Raw genomic sequence first — 25,964 nt, forward strand, 5'->3', positions numbered from 1 at the left:
AACTAGCTTTTAAAACATGTTCACAGCCATGCTATCAAACCACCATCATATTTTTTTCTCTCAGGAGTCTCTCTAGCTCTTGCAGTTGATCCAAGAGCAGGGTTAAAAGACCAGGCAGGTACAGAGTATGTCACCTTAAAGGGGAGTGAAATGAAAGATCCAACGCTGAACTGGATTCCTTCCCAAAGTACTTATGGCCTCAGCAACCTACCACCCCCAGTTACATCTTGGGGCATCAGCACCAAAATTCCTTTAGTCAGCAAGTCCTTATAACAGAAGATTTAATTAAGTCCTCAAGATACAGAATTCCTCTTAACATGGTTCTTAAGAGTCTACTACGCTCACCTCTTTCTACAAGGGACACTTTCTACTGAGTGCTGTCCCAGCTGGGTAGTGATTTATCCCAGCTCTGCCTGGATGTTTTCTCGAATCAAACTCCCTTATGCTGTATTTTTCTCAGCTGACCTTGTTCTCAGGCATTACATCCTCTGAACAGAGACTGTAAAAAATGTGTGCAAATCAGACTAAACAACCATTTATTGTTAGGCAGTGTTGATACCATCCATGGTTAGCCCAAGGTTTGAAAATAAAGTAGCTCAGCTTTCCTAACAGGCTCATACATTCAGATGACTAAAAACGTCTCCTCCTCTGGGTGTAACTGAAATACAGCTGGTTTCAAGAAATAGGAATTACAGATGAATTGTAAAAATGAGTGGGAACAACTGTGAAAGCCAGTGAGAGGGACTGAGAACTGTAAGCCTCAGGGTATTCAGCACCATATAAAAGCAGGTTCTCACATGGCCTGAACAAATGCTACATGAGAGCTAAGTTGTATCTTCAGGCAGCTTTTTCGGGAAGGTAACTGCTTCGCAATCCACCCTGTTCACAAGCCTTTACTGGAAAAAGATCTATACACAGTGTATGGGTGACAACCTGCCTCAGAGCAAGAACGCACAGCTAATTCACACCAATACAAACTACCAACAGGTACAGGAATCAACTGTGTAAGTACTGTAAACACAGGCACATAAATACGAACCAGTTTTTGTTTAATGATATGACACATTGTACATATTATGTACTTCACTACATACACACCAAGCTGGGTGTTTTGCTTCTGGATTTCAGAACTTGACTGCTTTATTTTCTGATTTCTTTGTATTACCTTAACCTTCAGCTACTCTGATATTCATAGAACTATTTATTCTGATAAATTAGCTGGCTGAAGGCCAGCTAACAGAAAGAAGACACCACATTTGCTGTGCTGATATTGGGTTTACATTGCTATAGGGACTGCAGCTGCTTGTATGGATGATTTCTTTCAGTAACAAAGTGGGTGGCCTTGAATAAAAGTAAATTTTCTTTAGAAGGGACATTCTGCTTCATGTTTTCATGTTGCTGATAATTCCCGTTTTCTCTGACAATGTTTATGAATATCCAAATAGCTTTCAGCATGCCATTTCAGCATGCCTCTTGGTGACTGTGGAAGAGCCATGTGAAGCTATTCAGACAACAGCAATTGTGGAGCATCACATTTCCACCTAAGCACCAGTCTTTACGCCAAACCTACTGAAGCGTAAATGGGTCACACTGACCTTCCCCTGTTTCTGAGCTGGGTGCTGTACACTGGGAAATACAACATCCAGTCTTGCTTGCAACCAGTTAAGCTTTGGAAAACTGACCCTTATTAGCTTGCTCTGGGAGCAATCTGAGGTCTACCTGGTAGGACTGGATAGAGTGGGTTAGAAGGCACCCTATTTCACTACTTGAAAGGCACTGGACATCAAAACAAGGACCAGCTCCATCAGATCAACACCTAAAAGGGCAGGAAGAGAGGTCAAAACCAGAATAAGTATAAAATAAGCCTTTTAAAAATGAAAAAAGAAAGAGTAAAATCAAAGAAGTTTGATACAGACCTTTATCTACATTTTTATTACAGAGATGAACAAAATAAGAGCAAATCGAGAAAAATGTAACAAACATTGCCTGATAACATTCTTAGACATTTCACGCATGCTTTTGAAGACTGCTTTGTCTTGACTTTTAAATACCTCTGGGACATGAATTGTAATTACAACAGATTTAGGAATTTGCCAAGACCCTTCTGGGAAACTGTATCATTTCAGAAATGTGTTTGTAAGAACCCGACAGAGTACCTGAGTAACGTGCTTGCTCAGTAAGCAAACACTAAATAACTTTGCTATCACTTTCCCTTCTAGAACTTTCAAAACAGATTTTAACTGCTGTGTTATAAAATTAATCCATATGCTTAGTTAGAATAGAACACACTACTTTTCTCCTACAGCATATTTCCCTTTCCTTAACAAATGAAATAAATCTTGCAGGACAGATCTGCATATAATAATTTAAAGAAGAAATTTGCATATGCAACTTGGCACACAGGCATTTCCACCTCAGAAACGCAAGGTCATCACCAGAGAGGACACGTATGCTGTGTTACAGAACCGCTACTGGTGGGAATGCAGCGGCACCAGCTCTGGGCAGCACAAACAGCCCAGCATGTTCTCATGCACTAATAGGTTGATCCAAGGTCTACTGAAGTCAGTGAGAAGTCTCACCCTTGAAACTTCTCCCTCAACCCAAGCGTAATCAGCTGACTTCAGAGGTTTACAGTCAAATTAAAAGTGTGCTTTTTTTTTTTTTTTTTTTAAAAGAATGCTGCAGTCGATATATGTCCACTAGGCCCCACAGTATGGAACTTGTTAAAAGTTAAGTCTTTCACACCTCATTCAAGTGCCTTCCTTATACCATACATCAATACCCACCTGTGTTATCAAAGGTATTTTTATTTTATGTAGATAAGACTATGTCTGGGCTGACAACTTCCTATTCTATATAAATACAAGACAGATCTAACAGTTTGCATTCAGCACTGTACATATTAAAACAAATTAGCTAATAATTTGAATTTTTCTTCCGTAAATCATACCAAAGACATTGAAGTTCTTTTTAAGAAAGGACATAATTAAATATTACATGAGGTATTTTAACAAAGTGTATTTTCTCACTGGAATACATCCTAATATAAGTACCCCTAGTTTAAATGACGTGGTGCAGTAAAACAACAGACAGTACTAGAAGTATCCCTGTGTCCAGCACTGACTTAATTTTTACAGCATGATTTAACACTTGGTATTTTTTATAACTAGAAACTAAAATTTGCATTTCTATACTATCTTCTACCTGAGAATATGAAGGAACTTTATAACCTTGTGTTAAGCTTCTCCCTCCAGAGGCAGTCAGACCAATTAAATAGCTACAGAAACAAAAGTACAGTGAGATTTCTAGGACTTGCCTCACGTCAAAGAGGAAGATGATAGCAAAACCAGCCTGATATTCTTTCTCCCGTGTTCAACTCATAGATCTCCATTTTTTCTATATTGATGGCAGGCTAGAGTCACTGCGTAATCTACTTTGTAACATTCACTATCTTTTTGTTTACAGTATGTTCCCAGTAACCCAAAAGGACATGCAGTCTAGTAAACCAAGGTACACAAGACAAAAGAAAATGGAGCTACTAGTTATTAGATTGAGATATGACATTTTACCAATGTATCTAAAACAATTTGCAACTTAGACTTTATCATCAAAATGGAAGTTTTATTTATATTTTCAACATGAAATACAATAAAATACAGAGTTGTGTTGACAGACATGCTTTTCTGCAAGACTGGGCAATTATGTCTTGTATATTCTGATTTTAAATAGATATGAGTCCTATTTTAAATTTTTCCTGTACCTGACGTTCCTTCTAATTAACTCATTAAAAGCAGTATTTATAAAGCACTGATTGCAGGCTGTACATAACTAAGGAGTGATGACATACAACAGAAGACAACAATTACTCAGTTTTGGTTTATCAAGTGGTAAGTTACATACGCATTTCTTCAAAATTCAAAAGCTAGCTTCCGTGGAGTCATGAATTGCCTCACCATTTCATCCGTGACCTGCTTCCGTCTCTCTTGATGAGCTGCTATCAAGGGCTGCAATGTTTCAATAAGAACCTTCTTCAGCTCCCCTGTGAGCAATTCCCCACTTGTATATGCCTGTCAAGAAAGTGTTGATTGCTAAATATGGTGCTATATGGAAAAAAGACTCAGTGACAAGTATTTCTTTAAAAGCCTGGCCCTAGCAAATACATATTTGGATGTCTTCAAAATAGGTACATGCCTTCGAATATCATGTGGTATCACTCTAAAAATGTAACTTGCAAAATTGCTTGTTGCCTTTTAAAAGATTAAGACAGCTGGGCAATTTATTGTGTGACAAGTTATATAGACTGAATAAGCTACATTCACAAGAATTTAACTGGGAAATCCTGTAATTATTTGCAGGAAACCGTGTATTTTTCTCCCCAGAATCCCAGTTCAAATAACCAGTAACCCTAACCTGTTTTTTGCAGTAAGAGATACAAATTCTCCTATTTTTCTCTCATTGCATTTGGGTAAGAGATTAGATGTGATTAAAGTACCCTTTTTATAGCAAAGACACTTGGAATCTATGTTCACACTAGTAGTCATATTCACAGTTGCTAATCCATTCAGTTGCTCCGATACTGAAAATGCTTTAACTAGAAGCACAGGCAAACAGCTGACTGGTTCAGCCCTAGTTAGAAACCATGGCTGGGGCAGTTCAGCTATGATTTGAAATGGCAATAAACATGATAATCTTACCTCCCCTTGTCATCAAGCCATTTGTAATACCAATTCAAGGTGTAACTGTTGCTGACGCTCACTCAGCAACAGCAAAATACGTTAACAAGGATGAACTCAATTGTAATTTCAGTGGTGGTTTTTGTGGGCTGTTTTTTTCTTTTTTTGTTTGTTTGTTAGTTTGTTATTAAAACAGCAATATTGCTTTCTCTGAGTATCCACTTCTGAAAGCTTCTTCCTCTGGTACTGTAACTGAAACAGCTCCACTAATGCCGCTATAAGCAGTGACTTCATGTTTTCTAACACGTTTCTGAGGCAGCATTGCAGCAAGCTGCTAGCTGTGGTCTAGGCTTTGTGCTCTGTAGCAGAGTTAGGCTGATACTGTTGCAGTGGTTGGAGACTAATGGAAAACAGCTCAATAAGTCAACTATGCTCCAGATTTGGAGGTGACTGGTAACAGACAACATGGCTTCACTGAGGACGAATCGTGCCTGACGAATTTGGTGGCTTTCTATGATGGGGTTACAGTGTTGGTGGCTAAGGGAAGAGCAACTGACATCAACTACCTGGACTAGCGCAAAACATTTGACACCGTCCTGCATGGCATCCTTGTCTCTAAATTGGAGAGACATGGATTTGATGGATGGACCACTCAGTGGAACAGGAATTGGCTGGATGGTCACACTCAAAGAGTTGCGATCAACAGCTCAATGTCCAAGTGGAGACCAGTGACGAGTGGCACTCCTCAGGAGTCAGTACTGGGACCAGCGCTGTTTAACATCTTTGTCGGCAACATGGACAGTGGGATTGAGTGCACCCTCAGCAAGCCTGCTAAAAACACCAAGCTGGGCGGTGCGGTTGACACGCTGGAAAAAAAGGGATGCCATCCAGAGGGACCTTGACAGGCTTGAGAAGTGTGCCTGTGCGAACCTCATGAAGTTCAACAAGACCTGCACATGGGTTGGGGCAATCCCAAGCACAAATACAGGCTGGGCAGAGAATGGACTGAGAGCAGCCCTAAGGTGAAGGACTTGGGGGTGTTGGTTGATGAGAAGCTCAGCACGACCCATCCATGTGTGCTCGCAGCCTAGAAAGCCAACTGTATCCTGGGCTGCATCAAAAGAAGCATGAGCAGCAGGTCAAGGGAGGTGATCCTCTCCCTCTGCTCTTGTGAGACCTGACCCGGAGTACTGCATTCAGCTCTGGGGCCCCCAACATAATAAGGACATGGACCTGTTGGAGCGAGTCCAGAGGAGGACCATGAAGATGATCAGAGGGCTGGAGCACCTCTCCTATGAAGGCAGGCTGAGAGCGTTGGGGTTTTTCAGCCTGGAGACGAGAAGGCACTGGGGAGACCTTATAGCAGCCTTCCAGCACCTGAAGGGGGTCTATGAGAAAGCTGGTGAGGGACTTTTTACAGGGGCACGTAGTGATAGGACAAGGGGTAATGGCTTTAAACTGAAAGATCATAGATTTAGATTACATATAAGGAAGAAATTTTTTACTATGAGGGTGGTGAAACACTGGAACAGGTTACCCAGAGAAGCTGTGGATGCCCCATCCCTGGCAGTGTTCAAGGCCAGGCTGGATGGGGCTTTGAGCAACCTGGTCTAGTGGAAGGTGTCCCTGCCCATTGCAGGGGGGTTAGAACTAGATGACCTTTAAGGTCCCTTCCAACCCAAATCATTCTATGATTCTACGATTCTATTTCCACAAGGAATTTACAACAGTCTGCATGGGGATTAGCAGCTATCCAACCCGGCTCTTACGTGGAAAAGAGTAGAGGGCTGGAGAAGAATCTGCAGCTCTTGACTTTCTTGCAGCTGTTCCCAGCAGGAGAAAGCTGATAAACCACTGTGATGTGGGTACTATCAACTGTGGATACTACCTTCCAGAGAACCCATACTGCCTAGTATTGATGATGAACATATAGCTGAAGGAAGTGAAATATCTTGCTACCACCCCTGGAGACAGAAGTCTGTCAGACAGGTTTAAGGAAAATGCAACTTAGATTAAGCAGTTTTTGCTTGGGATAGGTGAATCAGTTCCTCATAACTGTTACATTTCTTGTGATAAGAAAAACCAAAAAAACCAGCAAGCTTTAGACATGAGCTTTTGTAGTTCTGCAGAGTATTTCGGAACCTTGCACATAAGGAACAGGCAGAGTGCATTATACAATTGAAACAACGCTAATTCTAAGGTGGCCTCATTTGAAAGGAGGGGGGAGATATTGTCCTACACAGTGTCAGAGATCCTTATGAAAATACTAGGGATTTTTTTTTTTAAATTTTTATTTTTTATTAAAGAACAGATAGATTGACCTATAAGAAAGAAAATCATTGTAAAGAAACAAATACAGAGGTCTTCAATATTGAAACTTGCAAGTGATGGAGAGCGCAAGAATAACACCACAATTACCTTCCTGGAGAAGGTTCATAAGAGGGCTTAGTTACAGCTTTGTCCTCACAATAAGGAATGAATAATATTATCTTCAACTTGCCTACTTACCTGCTTCAGTTGTTCAAGCCTGTCATCATCTTCTAGGAAGAAAGTCAGGTACATAAAGGACACGTCAACATCACAGTTACCTCCGTACTTCCTGTGTTCTTCAATAGTATCTCTGCCTCCCGAGAAGGCATGCTTATTAATCTGACAACAAAATCAACATAATGACGTTATGGTATAATTTCTACTAAATTCTGGATTACAATATTGTAAATAGAGGTGTATCACAATCCTCCACATTCCATATTAGGGACTAGCTGAAGGGTGAGTGGGCCAAGTTAATACAGAGCCTCAGGACTGAAGCAGGGAGGCAAAAGGAGATCATTAGAATCCAGTGGAGAAAAATGGCTATATACATATTCCTCAGACTGCATAACCAGAACAAAAATGAAGCAAAAATTAAAAATAATCACCCAAGATTCAGTCAAAAAAGTTTTAAGTCCCTTTTGTAGAAGCTGTTGTCTGTTGGATAGAATTCATGCTTACAGGAAATGTACTTCATGTAAGAAAAAAATAAGATAGTCAACTTCATCAAGAAATTAATTTTGAAAGAGATGAAAAAGGCATGGAGAATTTTGAAGAAATCCTAGAGAAAACCTAGTCTCCTCCTCTTTTCAGGGAAAAGGAAAACAAGAGAAAGCAAAGTTAAAGATTACAAAACTTTGGCTAGAATGGCTAAAATTAGACAAAACGCCTAATTGTTCAGTCTAAAAATGGAATACTTGCTGACACTCCCCCCCTCTTTTTAAGCACAGCTTCCTATGGGCAGATGAACTGCACTGGTGAATAGATCTACCTGCTAATCCCATTCCCAGTGAATTCAGAAGCCACCGGCCTATTTTAAAAATTTATACATGTGTAGAATTCTCAGAGGATGCTAATCTTTTTATAAATTTAAAGAAAATAAATTACCAGGAAGAGGAAAAAAAAAAATATTTCTTAACATAAGCTGAGCTTTCATTTGGCTTTTGTATCTTTTCAGATATCATCATCAACCAGCCAAGAGACACATGTGCATATGAAGCAGATTTTTTTTTTTTAGTTCTGGTATCTAGGAACTGTTATATATTTACAATTTCTGAACATTCTTACTATCTGTATGACTGTCTAGTGCTTTTTTGAATCTGTCTAACCACCATGTTACACATGATGTCTTGTGGCTAAAAATTACATACAAAAAGGGGGCACTGATGAGTATCTTAAGAAAATAAACCACCATCTGTCACATTACATCTATTCTTATACTGTAGGACAGCCTGAATAGCTGTCTCAGTATCTGTAAAACTAAGTTTTTACATATTGTTTTGCACTTCCCCTCACCTCTCTCCTTACTAGATTTTGAAAGTCTTTGTATGAAATTTTTTTCTGTGTCCCTCATCTCCACAGTTTGCCATCTTACTAAGGTGAGAGGGATTACACACAATATGCCATGTGAAGGTACATTATTTTTTTTATACAAAATGTTTCCTATATAAATCTCAAGTTCATTTTTTACATAGTCTGGCACCTACTTGTTGACTGAGGGTTTCAATGATTTATCTAGTGATGCACTGATTTCCCTGAATTAGTACAGACTTAGAATCTAAATAACAGTTTCTAGGAAAACAAACAAATAATTAAGCTGTAATTTGGTGCTGATAGGTGAAATAAGTACAGTTTATTATAATGTTGCCATTCATCAGCTTGGATTTCCCAGAAGCTCCTCAGCCTTTCCCGATATCTAGTAATTTTTCATCTTCTATTACCTGTAAGTTTTGAAACTCATTGCTTAGCAATGTGCTAGTGATCTGAAAAATGCTGTAAGCAGCAATTTTTTTCGTGCAGCAGTGGCACTCTCTTTTTAACCTTCATCCATCACCAGAAGTCACCTTTCCTACTCTATTTTTTTATTTATTGGCCATAACAATATTTGGTCTTTCACTCAAACTCTGTTTCCATAAAGACTTGTTTCTGATGGTCTTCAGAAGCTGAAATAAATCTCAGTTTGTCCTCCATTACTCAATACTTTACATTATGTTCAGAACTTTCTCTTTATAGCTTTTATATTCCAAGTAGCTAGAATTATTTTGTTATTTTTCCAACTAGTTTAAAGATAGCAGAAATAGGACTTATTATCTGGACGCAAGGCAACTTGGATCTCTTCGCAGATACTAGCTACTTGCCAGGAAAAAAATGGAAGAATGTTACGAACATTGCCACTAACCATGTAACTTCTATTGTGAAATTATAGGCTTTTTTTAAAAAGCAACTGCGCAACTGTGCAAATAATCTGGAATTATTATAATCCAATACATGAAGAATTCCAATTCTTCAAAACAGTACTTTTTAATCAATTTCTACATAAGATAATGAATAGTTATGAGATGGCTGCAGAAGAATCTGACCTATACATGGGTTTGTCAATCGTAAGAGAGTTAATCCAAGCCCACCCAGCAGAAACAATATATATATATATATATCTTTTTTCTTGTTTTGACAGATAGTTATTTTATGTCTGGTTATCATGCCTATAAATCCTTTTCCAAAGACTGATTTTTATTTATTTTTTAAAATATCATATATTTTTTTAAATACCAGTATTTATTTTTTAAATATTTTTTAACACAGGTGAACTTTTGCCAAACTACATCATCTGACATGGGACAAGGGGATTTTCTTTTGAGCTAGAAGGGGCACTAGGAATGTACTCAGATAGGAGAAATACGTTCTAAAACTTAGGTGAAATTCAACATAATATTTATTTCTGAATTGGAGGGAGGAATGCATGGCAGCAGCTGATCCCCAAGCAGCAGGAAAAGTCTGACCTGTGTTGTAATCACTGTGCAACACTTGGTGCTCCCAGCATGGAGAGGCAGACAAAAAAAAGAACTGTTTATTTGATTTACATCATGGACTGTCAGATTTCAAAACTATGGCAACATAATAGTTATTTTTAGAGCATGAGCCTCCACAGCTTTTATTCTCACACCACTGCTCTGCAGATATCAGATAAATACACGTTTTGTACATTATTCTAGCTAATGTTTGAACTGTTAGACAACAAGTTGTTGACTTGTTAGTTGGCAAGGCAAAAGATTCTATTTAATAGTCTAGCTAAATTTGCATAACTCGGTCAATTCCTGAAGATGCTTTGCCATGAAATGTATGGGAAAAAAGATTCGGATATATTCAAAGAAAACACTAAAATAAATTGCCATTGTAACTGTGAGGACCACTGCTCCTCTTTGTTATAAGGCTTTGCGGTCTCAGGTTTTGCAGGTCCTTACCTTTGTCTTGATTTGTTTGGGTGTATCAGTGAGGAAGATGGAGGAGTTCGGGTCACTAGCACTCATTTTTGTCTGCGCTCCTTGCAGGGCTGGGAAGAAGACTGAGTGCAGCAAGGCTGGTTTAGGCTGCCCAATTCTAGGTGCTACATCCCGGGTCATTCTAAAATAAGGATCCTAGAACAACCATCAATAAAAGCACAGAATGAAGCTGAAAAATGTGATTTAAAAATGACTTATTCGTGCCTTAATAGGTCGTCTCAAAAAACAAACAAACAACAAAACGTTCCAGAACCTACTTCCAATCCAGTTCATCCAGAGGAACAAACAAACAAAACCCCTTTTTTTCATTTCCATAGTTTTGCTGTACACTCTGATTCTCTCAATTAATAGGTGTATTTACAAAGATATACATGAATTCAAATAGTTGTGAAACCTATGCTTAGTACACCTGGAGATGGATGCAGACTAAGATGCAAGCTTCCTCCCAAAGCATTTAACAACCAGCACAGAATCTGAACTAAATCAGTGATCAAGCTGGCAGTGCTGTACTGATGAGCTGACTTAAACCAACTGCAGTAATATTACAACATAATATTGTAGCTGATGCATGTAATTACATCACCTCCCAGTGACTGTCCCTGTGACTAAAATAGCTAAAGATTGAGACAGTGCAGAATTTGATTTCTAGAAACAATACTTAGCGTAATGACGCTGCCACTGTCATTTGTAGCTTATTTTCTTCCAACCTCTCTATATAGATCTGAACAATTAAGGTTCTGCAGCCCTTCTGGTAAACTATTTCAATGCTTCTTTATTCTTACTGATAGAAGGTTTTTCCCTACGGTTCAATGTAAATCTCTTGTGCTGCAAGTTAAGCTCATTATATCTTGTCCTAGTTACCATGGAGACGGCCAAAAGTTTCTTCCTACCCCCATGTCAGTACACTTTTGCATAGATTTTACTCTCTTTGCTTTCATAGGTGTCAGCTCACTGTGAACTGGGTTGAGATCAAGACAGATCCAAGACTGGCAAGAATGAGCAATGCATGAATACATGATTGTTGGATTAAGCCTCCTTCTCAGGACACAGCACAACATCCTTTTACCTCTTCCAGCTTCTGCCCCAGAAAGGTGCTTGCAGGAATTTTTTTACAGATGTTTCGATATACCACCATGAAGCTTGAATGGTACATTACAAAAACAAATACATGAAAACGAAATTAAGTAATATGATTTCTTACCTGATCGATAGCACATGGGATAAGACACTGAATGTTCTCCTTGGCATTGAAGATCTGCGGAAATGATGAACTGAAGGATGGAGCAGCTTGAATAGCAGGAAAGCTGATCTTTCCTAGAAAACAACATGTTTGGAAAAGCTGAGAAGCCAATATGAGCAACGATAAATAGAGAGAACTTTCTGAAATATGTAAAATGCACACATGAATCATTCAGATACTCAGTTGAAGACCAACATCTTTCTTTATCAAGCAGTGTTACCTTATCTGAGGAAACTTTTTAATCTTTACCTTCTATGATGTCAACAAACCTTCAACTAACATAGAAACTAATGAAAAAAGGCAGGCTGTGATCACAAAGGTTTCAGAAAAGGTTCATCAGTGCACAGTCTCTTCATCATTGAACTATCTACCCTTCCCAGAAATACAATAGACTATATCATCACTCTGAGCTACTCATTTTTTTCTCTTTGCGAGAGAATGACTGTAGAGCTACTTATCGGGCAAGTTCTCCTCTAAGATCTTAGAATCATTGCTATATGCATGTTGTACTCGTGAAGCATCTCAGATGTGTCTTTTTCTTTTTTATACAGTGCTTAGTCACAGGGTGACCAACCTGCTTCCCTGATCAAAATCCTTTCAGAAAAGAAAGCAAATAGCTGATTTTTCCAAACATGTGATGAAGTCTTTATCACAATACCAAGTTTTATTAGAGCACTGTTAAAACAAGTAGGAATCTGTTCCTTGGTTACTGTGAAGGCTGAAAAGCTGTCACTGCCTCAATTACTGGTCAAAGAATGATGTTAGCGCTCAGGAACACCACGGTTTTAATGCCATCTTTGCCACAGAATCTTATTTTGGCCAACGTGATAGAAATCTGCAATTGCAGTGAAGTAAATGGAAGACAGAGTTACCCAGCACCACGACAATTAGGCTTCGGAGCGCTCTTTAACTTTTTTCATATATGTATATGCGTGTGTGTATTAACATAACTTTTTTCTGACGAGAAAAGCTTCTATATAAATTTGGCATAGAAATTTCTAGGAGGCATAGTTGACTACAGCTGCAATCACTATAAAAAAAACAAAGAATAATTCTCTATGCTGGGCACTTCAGCATTGGTGTTTTGTACTTAGCTGTTACTAAGGCAAAAAAGGTAGATATCGTGCTAGAGATTTCACCGTAAAGTGTTTTCTATAGTGAAGGAACCACAATGACACCCTCTTACAATCAGCCCAGAAACATGGATCTTGCTTTTTCTATCTATTTCATGAATGGCAGATACTAATCTCTTTAAATTGTTACTTAAATAGTGCCATAGAGAGTAAAACCAAGCATCACTTCTAGTAACTCATATTATTTCCTACCTATGCAATCACTGTCTGTAAAGCCAAAGATTCCTTTCACTTGGTTAAATGTAACATGCTTCTGAACTTTGACGATGTTTTTGTAGAATCCGGTACTTGTCCTGAGAGAAAGTAAGTGGAAAAATAAAACGAGCAGGAAAGTGTAGGTAGAAACTTTCACTCCAAAAGCTGAGAACATCAAAAAACCTGCAGGATTATATCTCACCGTTTTGGACTTTTTGTGCCTCACTATGATGATTAGAGCATTATTTAAAAACAAGAATTTTATGCCTTCAAAGTTTAATTTCTTCTTCCCTCCCCCCAATATTTACTACAAACATTTTTTGTCACAATTAACTGTCTAAACCCAGAAATATTTTGATTTGGAAACGGTGCCTAAATGCCCCATGGAGCATTACTTATCCTTATGCTTCTCTGTGAACTCAGGCAACCTGAACGGGTCATGTCTTCTGTGTTGGTTGGTATCCCCAGTGTGTATCCCATACAGGACACTGCAGTTCACCAAAGGAATAGTAGCTCAAATCCTCCATATTCTCATTTTCTACAAGCTAAGTTCCCTGACTGGACTTTTTCTGTCACCAAATACATCAGCAGCATTTCAAAAATCAAAAATAACTCAGCAGCTTCTTCCCTTTTTATTTCTGCTGAAGAGCTGAAGCAAAAGAAACAGCAGTTCTGACCTGCCCTCATTCAGCCACAGGGCAGATCTGTGTTAATGCAACTTTCCTAAGGCAGGAAAGTCAGGGGAGTGAAAGGAGGAAAAACTCCTTTGTAGGCTCCACATTCTGGGTACTGTACATTATACAGTTCGTCTCTGAAACATGTATTTTCTCACTCAAGTCTTTAAGGAAGCTCATCACCCCACATGGAAGAACAAAGCCCACGACTTCAATTCTGAACCCTGCCATAAAACTTCCTTCTGAGAAGGCAGTTCCAATAGCAGTTTCTTTTTCTTAAATCTTCTTTAAACTTTCCTCGAAGTTCCAATAGTAATCTTTCATGGTGTATTCTTACTTGACCACAAGTTGCTGAAATGCCTTTCAGCACAGCCTTTTACAAAGATAAAGTGTAAACACATCTCAAAGATTTTGATATCATCTTAAACAAATCAGTCTGGAGGTTTCTTGGTGGTTTAGATATTTTTACAATTTAGCTGGTTTAATATATTTTTCGTAATTTAAATTTAAGTATTGTACACATGAGTATTTGTTAGCAGAAAAATTAGTAAGTTTCTATTTTAAGTGTTGTAAAACTTGTCTTGAAGCTTTCAAATTTAGATACATTTATTAAACATTGCTGACTGTCAAAGTTGGAGAGAAAATACAGACACTTTTTTTTCATTACAATGCCCTAATGAAATTTATACTTACCCCAAATAGTCTAAATCAGAAAATATAAAGGTTTTATTGATGTCAAACCCACATGCAATGATGTCTTTTGCATTTTCTCTAGCATACTCATATGCCTTCTCAGTTGTCAGGTCCTTCCAAAGGTATTTCTCATCATCAGTTAACTGTATAACTAACGGAACATCAAATACTTCCTGCAGCCACCTAATAAAAGCACAAAGATTTTATCTCAAAGTAAGTTATAATGAAGACATAAGTCACGCAGCTAAAATATATTTATACATTTAAACAAAATGATATAAAGAGGTCTGCTTCTCTTTTCTTTGTATGCATATGCAGTTATGTTTATGTGAACAGAATTAAACATTTTATTATATTATACAGATTATAATGACAACTTATCTGGAAAAAAAGACTCATACTTATTGTTTCCTGTACATATGACAGCAGTCACTATTTGCAATGGAAATGGAATTCAAAGAGACTTTTTAGCTCTCTGAGTCCAATTTCTCTATGTCCTGCTGCTGCAGGCACTGCATTATACTGTAACGTTACTGAGTCTCATCACAAACTCCTTTTTAAGATGAGCAAAAATTCTAAAGAGTGCTACAGAGCTGCGTGTACAAGGAAGAGGGCTTTATGGTGATGCAGGGATTATGATCATTTTAATGAAAAGGTATGATTGCATTGTTCATTAATATTCACCTCAAATAAACAGAACTCCTTGCAATATATCATTTTGGCAGTTCCATAAACAGCATTCAACATTTCCAAAGAAAAAAATGCTTTGATTAATACAAATGGTAGAAATAACTTACTTTGTGAATATAAATGGGATAAGATGACCAACGTGCATTGCCTGAGAGGATGGCCCTCTGCCTGTATAAAGGTAAAAGGACTTCTTATTTTCATAAGCATCAAGGATTTGGTCCATATCTCTAAAGAAAAAACAGAGAAAACATGATGCAACTCTTTAGGAAGAAACATCTACAGCAAAAAACTTCTATTAAAAATTTGAATGCTTTTAAAGACAAACATATTTATAAATAAAATAGAGTATGTTAAGGGTCCTAGAAATAAAAAGGTTTTGTTTGTCTGCGTATTAAATTTAAGAAGAGTGTTGTCTCCTTCAGTCTCCATGGAAAAAAACCTCAAAGAAAAATTAAATTATGCCCTGAATCATGCTCAGGTACTTATTTGAAAAGTGCTAGCTGCCACAGGTCAAAAGCTCATGCATGCTAACAATTAAACAGCGTAGATGACTGGCAGGCTGGTGCTTAAGACTATTCCCTGGGCCTTTTTTATGTAACAATACATATGCATACATCCACAGGCCATATGAACTCTTGTTGAAATCAGCAGTGACACCATGTAAGCTCTGGGGTTCTTTGCTAGGCCAATTCCTCTGTCTGGCTGCTAACGTAGAGTCAAAATGGAACCTGTACAAAGCAAAGATTCCGTGCGCGTTTCTTCTTCAATTTGGGATTAGTGAGGACACATCAGAAACTGATACAACCAAGGGTTTGAAATGTTGCTAGGGTGAACCTGCAGTAGCTGCTGATTTCAGATGACACAGTTGGCTTATCTTGGTGTAAAAGAACATGCTCTTTTGCTGGTCATAGGTTTCTCCCAATAATGCTCACAGAAAGTCTGCCTAATTAGGCCTTTTTGAATTTTAAAACAAGAAAAACTCACCTGTGAGAAAAAAAGATTCCTCTACGTAGAAAGCGGTGAGGTTTTTGCCCAATAGCTCTTTCTATTCGATTGATGAGATCTGTGTCAATTTTACTGCTGCCAAACCGAACTATAATAATAAAATGAAAAAAAAAAAAGAAAAAAAAATAGCACAGCTATAACCAGATCTTGGATTCTTGGATTTACCACGAACATACCAATTCAGCCTGGATTAAAATGGACCTCTCCTTCTTCAAGTCTCGGGTAAAATGCAAAATGGCTAGATTTTCCTGATTCTTACCTGGAGTCCCAGCAGTCGCCTCTGATATTAACTCTATGCTAGGAGGCCCAGTCTATTCACAATCTGTAGTATTGTTCTGTCCACGACTGATTATAATCGCAGTTTCCTTATAGCAGGACTATTGATATTCAGAACAAAAAACATTCCAAAGAAACATATTTAGGTCAATACCTTGCCCTCTGTAAGCTATGGGATAAAAATGGCTGTGAGGCTCTGAATGTTCCTTTTGTGATATCTACATTTTCTGCCCTCAGAACACATGGTTTTTCACCTTTCAGGCCCGAATACTCTTCTGCAAACTTCGTTCTTCTTTTATATGGCTATGATTACAGACACTGCTCCCCTAAAGAGGCTTGAAAAGGTAATGCATAATACTCTTCACTGCAATCAAGTAAGACTTATTACTTGGTGGTTTAGGAAATCAGCTGATTAATAAAACAACATTTTCAGATGTAATTGAAGAAAGGTTTTGACAGGGTGAAATAGCAGCATTTTTTCCTATTCCAAACAAAAATGAACTGGGGAAATCTTTTATTTCTTCGGTAAAGCTTCTTATACTCCAATCCCAATTCTTGGACCCTAGTAAGCAGGTCAGTGTTCCATGATGTGGACTTGATTGAAACAATCTAGACAAGAGTCTACCCTTTGCTACTATGCTGCTCTATTCAGCATTATAACTTGCACTATTAATTATTGGGATTGCCAAAGTATTCAAGAGAACAAAACAGACTCTGGATGTAAAAATACATTTTGTATGTACATAATATCTACATCCATCTATTCTGAGTAACTTATTAAAAAGAGACTACACTGGCAAATTCCCTGGTTATAAGACACACATCCACATGGTATAAGCACTTCGGGTCTTCCTAGCTGTAACAGGAAATAATCATTCCACAGCAACATATGCGTGACATTCAACAAATCTCAAATATCTTGAGTTTCCTAAGGAAACTAGAAACAGAAAAATTACTTTTAAACCATTCATTATGCAGCTAGTAAACTATAACTTACATGACTACTATACTTCTGCCCTGTGGAGAACACCACAATCACTTTGAATGTCCCCACACAGAATCAGGTTTACTTTGAATTCCCTCCTTAGGCATGTTCCTGCTTCTAAATTTTCAATTTCTTTTTTAAGCCAAAAGAAAGCAACATATTAAAAGCCTTCTTGCAGGGATATTGTAATTAACTGAAATGTCCTTCCAAAGACTGTAACTTCCTACTAGAGCAGGTGAGCTTCTAATGCTACATCCTAGCGCACAGTACCAATCCTCAGCTGGACAGCGTAACAGTTTACACCACTGCACAGAGAGACGGATTCCAGTTGGAGGCAGAGCTCTCTACCTGTGTTGGTTACCCAACCTTGGGAATGCAACTCAGTTTACAAAGAAAATTAACCCATGGGGGCAGCAAGGAATATTGAGCACACTGGGGTAATCTGAAAAGCTGAATATTCAGACAGCCTGGCCTTATTAGACTAGACTAGACTAATCACTTCCCTGGAAAAGGTAAAGGAAAGAGACCTGTGGTGGGTTGACCACCTTTACAGCACAGATTTTCAAAGCACAGCAAGGAGGCTATTTTCAGTCCATCAAGGCTTTGCATACATCTCAAAAAGGACTATTTAAAACCATGGCCATCCTAATCATTGAGACTGCAGTGCTCACAAGGGATTTATGAGGCATGCGACAGAAGAGTCAGACTAACATGTACCCTGGAGCACTGGGATGCTGAGAAGCCCCGAGTACAGGGAGTTCCTCTCCTACACTGGCTGAAAATGGGGATGTGTGTTTAAGTTTGTTGTTATGTGAACTACTGAACTATTTGTTATTTTGTTATGTGAACTATTCACTGAACAGCCTTTTACAAACAAAAATCAGGAACCCCTACTGAAGAAGAGATTCAATCTTGACAGGAGAGAAAAGTGGCAATGTGTCCAATTTGAGCTTCAACTTGGAGGTAAGCATTTTGGCTGTTCCAGACCCTCTATACCCATTTAATTTTCTTCTAGAATTACTGGTTATGCACAGCATTACTATAAGGCTTTATATATAGTCAGTAAACTTGAAGTTGGCAGGAATTTGTTACTAAATGGGATGGAAAACTAGGCCTATTATGGACCATTATCCAATGGGAAACAAGTTCCTGGTTGCAATTGTTCATTCACTCCAGGTGAATCAAGCAGGATATCATACAAGGGAAGCACCAGGCCCATCCACTGGCCCATTAAAATAAATGTCACTAAAAAAGATGAATGCTGGTTCATGATTCAGCAACTGCTGCTTTAATCTGTATGTTTTCCAAGTGTTACCGCATCTGCTTGTCCTAAGCAAACCCTAATTACTGAATTAATTTCTTCCTAGCAAATAAAATGCATTACTAAGTAGCAAATTATAATCTGGATGAATGCTAAAAAGAGACCAAATGAACATGAAAACTTTTGATTCAGCAGAAAAATAGTAACTGGTAAGAGGCTAATCTTACAGAAACAGAAAACATGAGAATGCCCCAGACTAACTGGGGCTAGCCACCCTAGAAATATTTGTACACTGTCATAGAAAGTGATTAAAAGCTCTCTGATACATAGAACACTTTACTGGAAATGTATAAATACCGTTATTAAACATGCACAGACTGCACAACTCCCTTTTCTTTGTCCATCTTCATCTTTCCCATTAAAAAATTGGGTAATTTTTCCCTACCTATTTCATCTTATTCCCCTTATGGGAACCTTCAATACATTTTAGACTGTCTATCCACTAAGAATCTGCCTTCCTAAACAGCTTCTGACAAGGACAGTCTCCGCTCCTTAACAAGCTTTTAAAAAATTCGTAGTGTGCTTTTGATCTCTAGCGTTCTAGCTTTTACCAAAAGACAGCTTTCAACTTGCTGTACATAAGAAGTCCTGAGAGCTGCCATTTTCAAAAGCATATCTGCATTTGCTGAAAATTTATTGTGTACTTTTCCTCCTTGCCATTGCCACGTTATATTTGCATACAGAAAACTAATAACCTACTATTTGTTATACAGTGACTTTACTGACCAGGCCAGTCTCAATAATCTTTGAACAGTCATGGCAACTGGGAGAGGTTCCTGGGGCCTGGAAGAAAGCAAATGCCACTCCCACCTTGAAGAAGGGCAAGAAGAAAGAACTGTGGAACTAGACACTGGTCAGCCTCACCTCAGCCTCTGGGCACGTGATGGAGCAAATAATCATGGAAACCATTCCCAAACATTATTTAAGACATGAAGGTCACTGGAAGTAGTCAGCATGGATTTATGAATATGAAATCATGCCAGACCAACTTAATAGCCTTCTGTGATGATATGACTAGCCTAGTAGATGAGGTGAGAACAGTGGATATCGTTTATCTCAACTTCAGTAAGGCTTTTGACACTGACTCCCATCTCATTCTAATAGATAAATGATTAAGTCTGGACTAGATAGAGTGGACAGTGAAGTGAACTGAAAACTGGCTGAACTGCTAGGCTCAAAGTGTTGTGACCAGCAGCACAAAGTCCAGCTGGAGCCCAACATTAGTCATGTACCCCATGTTGATACTGTGGCCAATACTGTTTAACATCATTAATGGTGTGGATGATGGGACAGAATGCACCCTCAGCAAGTTCACATATGAAACAGTAGTGGGAAGGGTAGCTGATACAACAGATGATTCAGAGGAACCACAGCAGGCTGAAGAAATGGGCTGCCAAGAATTTCATGAAGTTCAACAAAAGGCAATGCAAAGTCCTCAATCTGGGGAGGAATAACTCTGTGCACTGGTACAAGCAGGGGGCCAACTGGCTGGAAAGCAGCTTGGCAAAGAAGGACCTTGGCGTCCTAGGGTCCTGGTAGACAAGGAATTGAACATAAGCCAGCAATGCACCTCTGTGTCACTGAAAGGTCAATGGCCTCATGGGCTGTGTTAGGAACAGTGCTGCCAGAACATTGAGGGAGGTGATCCTTCCCCTCTACTCAGCACTGATGAGACACGTGTGGAGCACTGGGTCCAGTTCTGGGCTCCAGTACAGGGAGGACATGGACTTACTAAAGTGAATCCAGCAAAGGGCCATGAAGATGAAAGGCTTGGAGCATCTGTCGTATGAGGAGAGGCTGAGATAGCTGGGACTGCTGAGCCTGGGGAAGAGAAGGTTCAGCAGGGACCTTATCAATGTATCTGATTAGGGGAGTGGGGGGAGTAAAGAAGATAGCACCAGACTCTTCTCAGTGATGCCCAGTGAAAGGACAGGAGGCAGTGGGCATAATCTGAAATAAAGGAAATTCCATTTAAACATAGAGAAACCTTCATTTTATGCATATGGTCAAATATTGGAACAGGTTGCCCAGGGAGGTTGTGGGATCTCCATCCTTGGAGATATTAAAAATCCTACTGGACAAGGTCCTGAGCAACCTGCTCTGCTTGACTCTGCTTTGAGTAGGGGAGTTGACTAGATGATCTGCAAAAATCCCCGCCAACTTCAACCATTTTGTATCACTGGCAATACGCAGCTCACTGAAGTATCAGCATGGTTAGCATGCAAAGCTCTTTCTCACTCATCCCTCTGCTCTTTGCTCATGCTCAAACAAACAAAAAAATCTCTAGGGATGTTCACGTCTAGTACCTAGCTAACAGAACTTTTCTTGCCAGAATATCTCTAGGCTGTTTTGTTGTGTAACTATACACTTAAGTGCATGTCTAGGACAACCATTTGAGAAGAATACCCCTTTCAATTACATTGCGCTTTTAGCACTCTCATTTCTTCTATGTTTGAGTAAACACAAACACACTGGCAACTTTCTCTGGAACGACTAGTAAATAAACAGATTACAGGTGGCACAAAAATTTCCTTTACGGTAAGATGTATCAGATGTCAAATTCTTGGCCAAAACTTTTATTATTATTTTTAAAAGGGGGAGGAAACGGAGGAAGTTTATCGATAACAAGCAGTAACTGTTTCACTTCCTGAAGTGGCTAGGCTAGCATTCTTCTCGGAAAATTTCCAACACATCACTTAGAACAAACAAAATGACTCATCCACCAAATTCCCCAATCTGTTAGCAGTGTAAGTAAAAATCCTTCAACCCAACCCACCACTGTAAGGTAGATCAAAAGGTCACACATATACACACATATGCAGTTACTGGAAAAAAGGACATTGCTGTTAGGCTTTAGCATGGCTTTAGAGAATTGATTTACAGTGAAGTCACGCTAGTCATTCTCAGAAAGACCTTGAGATTGTTCCAACACAAGTATTCTACTCTTCCCACTTTTCTACAAGACTTAGAAACCCCCCCAAGAAAACAAAAAACCTTCTCCATACATCCTACACAAGTAACAAGATGATGAGAGATCTTGTCCATTTCTAGATTCTAATAATCTTTCTTCCTTCTCCCCCACTGACATGTATTTTTCATAGAATCACAGAATCATTTAGGTTGGAAAAGACCCTTGAGATCATCGAGTCCAGCCATAAACCTAACACTGCCAAGTCCACCACTAAACCATGTTCCTAAATGCCACGTCTACGCATTGTTTAGATACCTCCAGGGATGGCGACTCCACCACTTCCCTGGGCAGCCTGTTCCAGTGCTTGACAACCCTTTCAGTGAAGAAATTTTTCCTAGTATCCAGTCTAAACCTCCCCTGGTGCTTTTCTTTGCACACTTCTCCCTTTCCAACTTTTTCTCTCTCCTATTACCTTCTGCACATATATTTGATATGATCTTACAACAATATCACACCAATTTAAAAGAATGCTGACACTAGCAATTGAGCTCCCAAAAGCAAATATATGGTTACTGCCACGTGAGGGTGTATGTTCTACCATGAGAAACAAACTAGTAAGCAGACACCAGCAACATACCTCAGTTAAAGAATTTACACTGAGGTACTAAATGTGGATTGAAGATTGACAATAATTTAAAAAAAAAAAAAAGGCAAAAATAGTAAAAATTAATGAACAGTTCTCTCACCTGTTTCTATGCTAGACTCAAACAAGCTATAAAAAGAGTGGACAGTAAAACAAATAAGGAAGTTAACTAAATCCCTGTTTCTTAAATCACAAAACTTTCCAAGTTTTGTAACATCTGTGCCTCAAAAAACTTTCCATTACATGCATGTTTTTTCGAATGCGCTACATCTTTTTCATCACAGCCAGCACTTGACTGCTTGATAGCATGTCTTGTGAAGGAGTCATTACACTTGGAGATTTCTGCATTAGTTTTGGATCATCCCTGCTCTCCCTAATTCAGAATTCAAGGCAAATGTGGAGAGATGGTATGACGAATCCTACAGCCTGGTCTGAATGCTCTAGGCTCTAGCTGTTCTGCATCACAGCCACTGAAGATGCAGATACTCAGTAACAGTGTCTTCATTAACATAACTTCTTATAACAGTTCCTATGCCAAAAACCAAACTGTGAGTAAAACTTTAATTTTAAACTGAAAAGTTCTTTGCAAAGTATTTAAGTCTCCCATAGGAGATCCCTGCCTCGGACGTTTTCAATTCCTACAGCAAATTCTTTAGACGCGTGAATGCTAAGATTAGACATAAATTAAATGATACCTGTGATGGTTCTGATAGGGATTTGTTACGATCCCTTGCTGGTTTTGTGGTCATTAGGATCACTTGACATAAATTTCTTAGTAGCAGTGAAGAAAGAGTTATACCTATGAGTTTGTCATAATCCACGCCTTTAGCATTTGATGTCTGCACAGTCCAGGGGTCCACAAAATCCTCATCCTCTTCTTTAGTTGTACCATTGTTTATTAATACAAGATCTCTTGGAGGCAAGCCTGCCTGATAATCTTGCCCTGTTGTTGTTTTATATGACAGTTTTAATGATAATAGCATCCTCACTGCTGCATCAATTTCATCCTGAATAAAGGAAAAAAAACCTGTTTGACTTAACATACTTAAGACAGACAATTAATGTCCCAACCCTTCAAAATCCTGCATCCATGCTTTGGCTTGAATTGCATTATTCATAAACTCTAAGCATTTATTTACATGTTTGCAGCATCACTGCCTAAGGTAAAAGAAAAGCAAATAGCAGGTGACCATTTCCTAACTGGCAGAATTTAGAGCATTGCCATTGCCAAGACATTTAAAGCACCTCATTTAAAGCACCTCCATCTCACTTTTCAATTTCTGCCTGAGGAAAAAAAAATGTTTGCCTGCTTTTCAGAGGTATAACAAGCTTAACATTTTAAGCACAAATTTCTAAGTATATAAGATAAATTATTATCTAATTTACTTTACAATGCTTTCAGTGGCTCAGCATAAAATGATTTATTCATTACAATTAATTGACAGGCTTGAAGACAAACTAGAACAGAAAGTTCTTTACAATTTCATTGTTATGACCTTTTTAATACAAAGCTATTGTAACATTCCATGCAAGCAATAAATAGATCAACACTTTATTTGACTCCCAGTTTTCAAGGCTTACTCCCACAGGCAATACCTTAAGAGAGCCAACATTAAAACTGAGCTCTCTTTGCCAACACAGTGATGACAGAATAGGGAACTTGAAATTAATGGCAAATTACTAAATTAAGGGAGATTAAGCAGGGACTGTCAGTACACTTACAGGAAGACATATTTGCTACTGTGTACAATAATGCATGGAGAAAGAGATTTTAACAAAGAATCTAAAAACAGGACAGAATACAAGTGACATACATTTCACTTGAAAACCACATACCTTGGATCCCATCACATAGCATGGCAACTGGCTGACACAGACTCCTAAGCTTGCGACTCTCTGTTCTTACTTCAGCAGTAAGAACTTTTCTCTTGCTAGTGACTGCCTTGCTCCAGGTATATCCACAGTTCACAAAATGGACGTAAATACTTTTTAACAAAGTTTTTTTCTTACTACAGTACAAAATAGATCTCAGAACAACCATATTCTTCATCGCTCTTAAAGACAGACCTAACTTGAAAAAGGATCAGTTCAAAACATGAAGTGGAAGTACCTTTGGTGCTTTTCCTGCTTTCAGTGCTCTGACTTTCTCTCCTTGTTCGGTTACTCTTTCAAACAGTTGAAGTGGACTCAGAGATTTCAAGTCACAGTTCGGACTATCAGCCATTTTGCCAGACTGCAGAAGATCTGCTTATTTACAATTCAACTAAGTTTAATGTCTTCCAATTCTTTGGCTTGTAGATTCAAAACAGCAGCAACAACAAGGAGAACTGTAGGGCAGAAACCATTGTGGTTTATTATTTCATGTATATCTTGAAGATTAGATGAACAGAATAAGAATGCAAAAACTATACTGACCCCATACCCAATTCTATTCATATCAGATTGATAAATGTGAAGACATTAACACAATGAGCTTCAGTTTCATACAGAAATGGACTGAGATTGACAAGAGTACCAAACAAATTTAGAGATCACTCTTAATGTTGTTTGTCTACGTGTTTAACACTAGAACACCTTTTCGAAGTCAAACTTCTGACAAAAGTATAAGTATTTAAATATACATATGATTCAGAGCACTCAGAACAGCTGGTAGAGGTTATCCAATTCCTAATTAGTTACTGTTTTTGTACTTCTTGATACCCTGTCATATTCTGAATGGTAATGAGATTTTTATAACTATCATATGGAATTTTGTCTTAATATATATAATATAGTACTTCAGCCCAAAGAAACATATACAAGAGAAAAGCTTAGTCATCTTCTTTACTGCTTTCCTCCAAAGGTTACAAAACACACTGATCATTAGTGAGAAACACTGCTTTCTAAAGAACAATCAATGCTTGGCTAAGCAATAGGCTGTAAATTCAAGGTACTATTTGTTTCTCAGCGGTATGTAGGAAAAATAACCCTAGGAGATGGCTTAAGATGATGAGATGGCAGAGAACAACAACACAGCAGTCTTCCTATGGCCAACATATACCACGATCACTGGAGCTTCCTAGCACAGAGCGCACCCATGCTTCCACAAACGGGCTTCTCTCCCAGGCTAACACCTCTAACATTGTATATATTAACAATAACATAAAATCTGAAAGTTTCTTAGCAGTCTATTAATTAACAGCAGCCAAGACTTTGGAAAACTACAACTGCATAGTTTACAGTACACTAACACAGAAAGTATGGAAAGTTAAATAATGATGTTAAAATGTTAAGTAAGCATACGGTTTCTGTTATCAAATGCATTAAAATAATTTTGACTCTACATCAGAAGTATGTCAATCTTTGTCTCATCAGATATAATCTAAAATGTTATAAATAAGCTCTGCTGTACTTAATTTTAATGAACACACTGAACAACTCCAGTAATTTCCAAGACAGGAAACTCCTGTAACACGATTGCATTGAGTTAACTTTAACTCATACTTTACTACATATGCCACCCATAAAGGTGGCACAGCAACTTCTTCCTCTAATTTTTCTAATATTACCTGATACATTATCTTCAGATAATCTCTGATATAAAAATAGTTTTATTTATGTCTAAGAAATCCAGGAATCAACCTACCATGAGTGAAAACTCATTTCAACTGCAAAGGCAGAATACCTTATTTTCAAAAATTATTCATGCTCAGTAGCTCTCTGTACAAAATGATGA

At 38.3% G+C, this 25,964-nt stretch overlaps 1 protein-coding gene across 1 annotated transcript; it reads right to left on the reverse strand.

The window, feature by feature from the left end:
• Positions 1-1,973: 1,973 nt before the first annotated feature.
• On the reverse strand, positions 1,974-24,561 carry WARS1 (tryptophanyl-tRNA synthetase 1). The gene is made up of 10 exons (XM_009486219.2): positions 24,360-24,561; positions 23,049-23,256; positions 16,093-16,201; positions 15,216-15,335; positions 14,419-14,601; positions 13,049-13,149; positions 11,685-11,797; positions 10,445-10,618; positions 7,182-7,322; positions 1,974-4,067 (listed from the first exon to the last, which is right to left on the reverse strand). Exons 1-10 carry the CDS (start codon positions 24,471-24,473, stop codon positions 3,909-3,911), a joined length of 1,422 nt encoding a protein of 473 aa, XP_009484494.1. The 5' UTR covers positions 24,474-24,561; the 3' UTR covers positions 1,974-3,908.
• Between the last annotated feature and the right edge of the window lie 1,403 nt (positions 24,562-25,964).

Source organism: Pelecanus crispus, chromosome 6, assembly GCF_030463565.1.
Source record: "Pelecanus crispus isolate bPelCri1 chromosome 6, bPelCri1.pri, whole genome shotgun sequence".
Lineage (NCBI taxonomy): Eukaryota > Metazoa > Chordata > Aves > Pelecaniformes > Pelecanidae > Pelecanus > Pelecanus crispus.

What these genes read in the sequence shown, in the direction of transcription:
- WARS1 (XM_009486219.2), bottom strand. Translation starts at nt 24,473, where the DNA reads ATGGCTGATAGTCCGAACTGTGACTTGAAATCTCTGAGTCCACTTCAA. An exon ending in TACAGACAGTGATTGCATAG is followed by an intron (nt 11,798 to 13,048) that starts GTAGGAAATAAT and finishes GTTGTTTTCTAG; the next exon opens with GAAAGATCAGCTTTCCTGCT. An exon ending in TCCCATGTGCTATCGATCAG is followed by an intron (nt 10,619 to 11,684) that starts GTAAGAAATCAT and finishes TGGTTGTTCTAG; the next exon opens with GATCCTTATTTTAGAATGAC.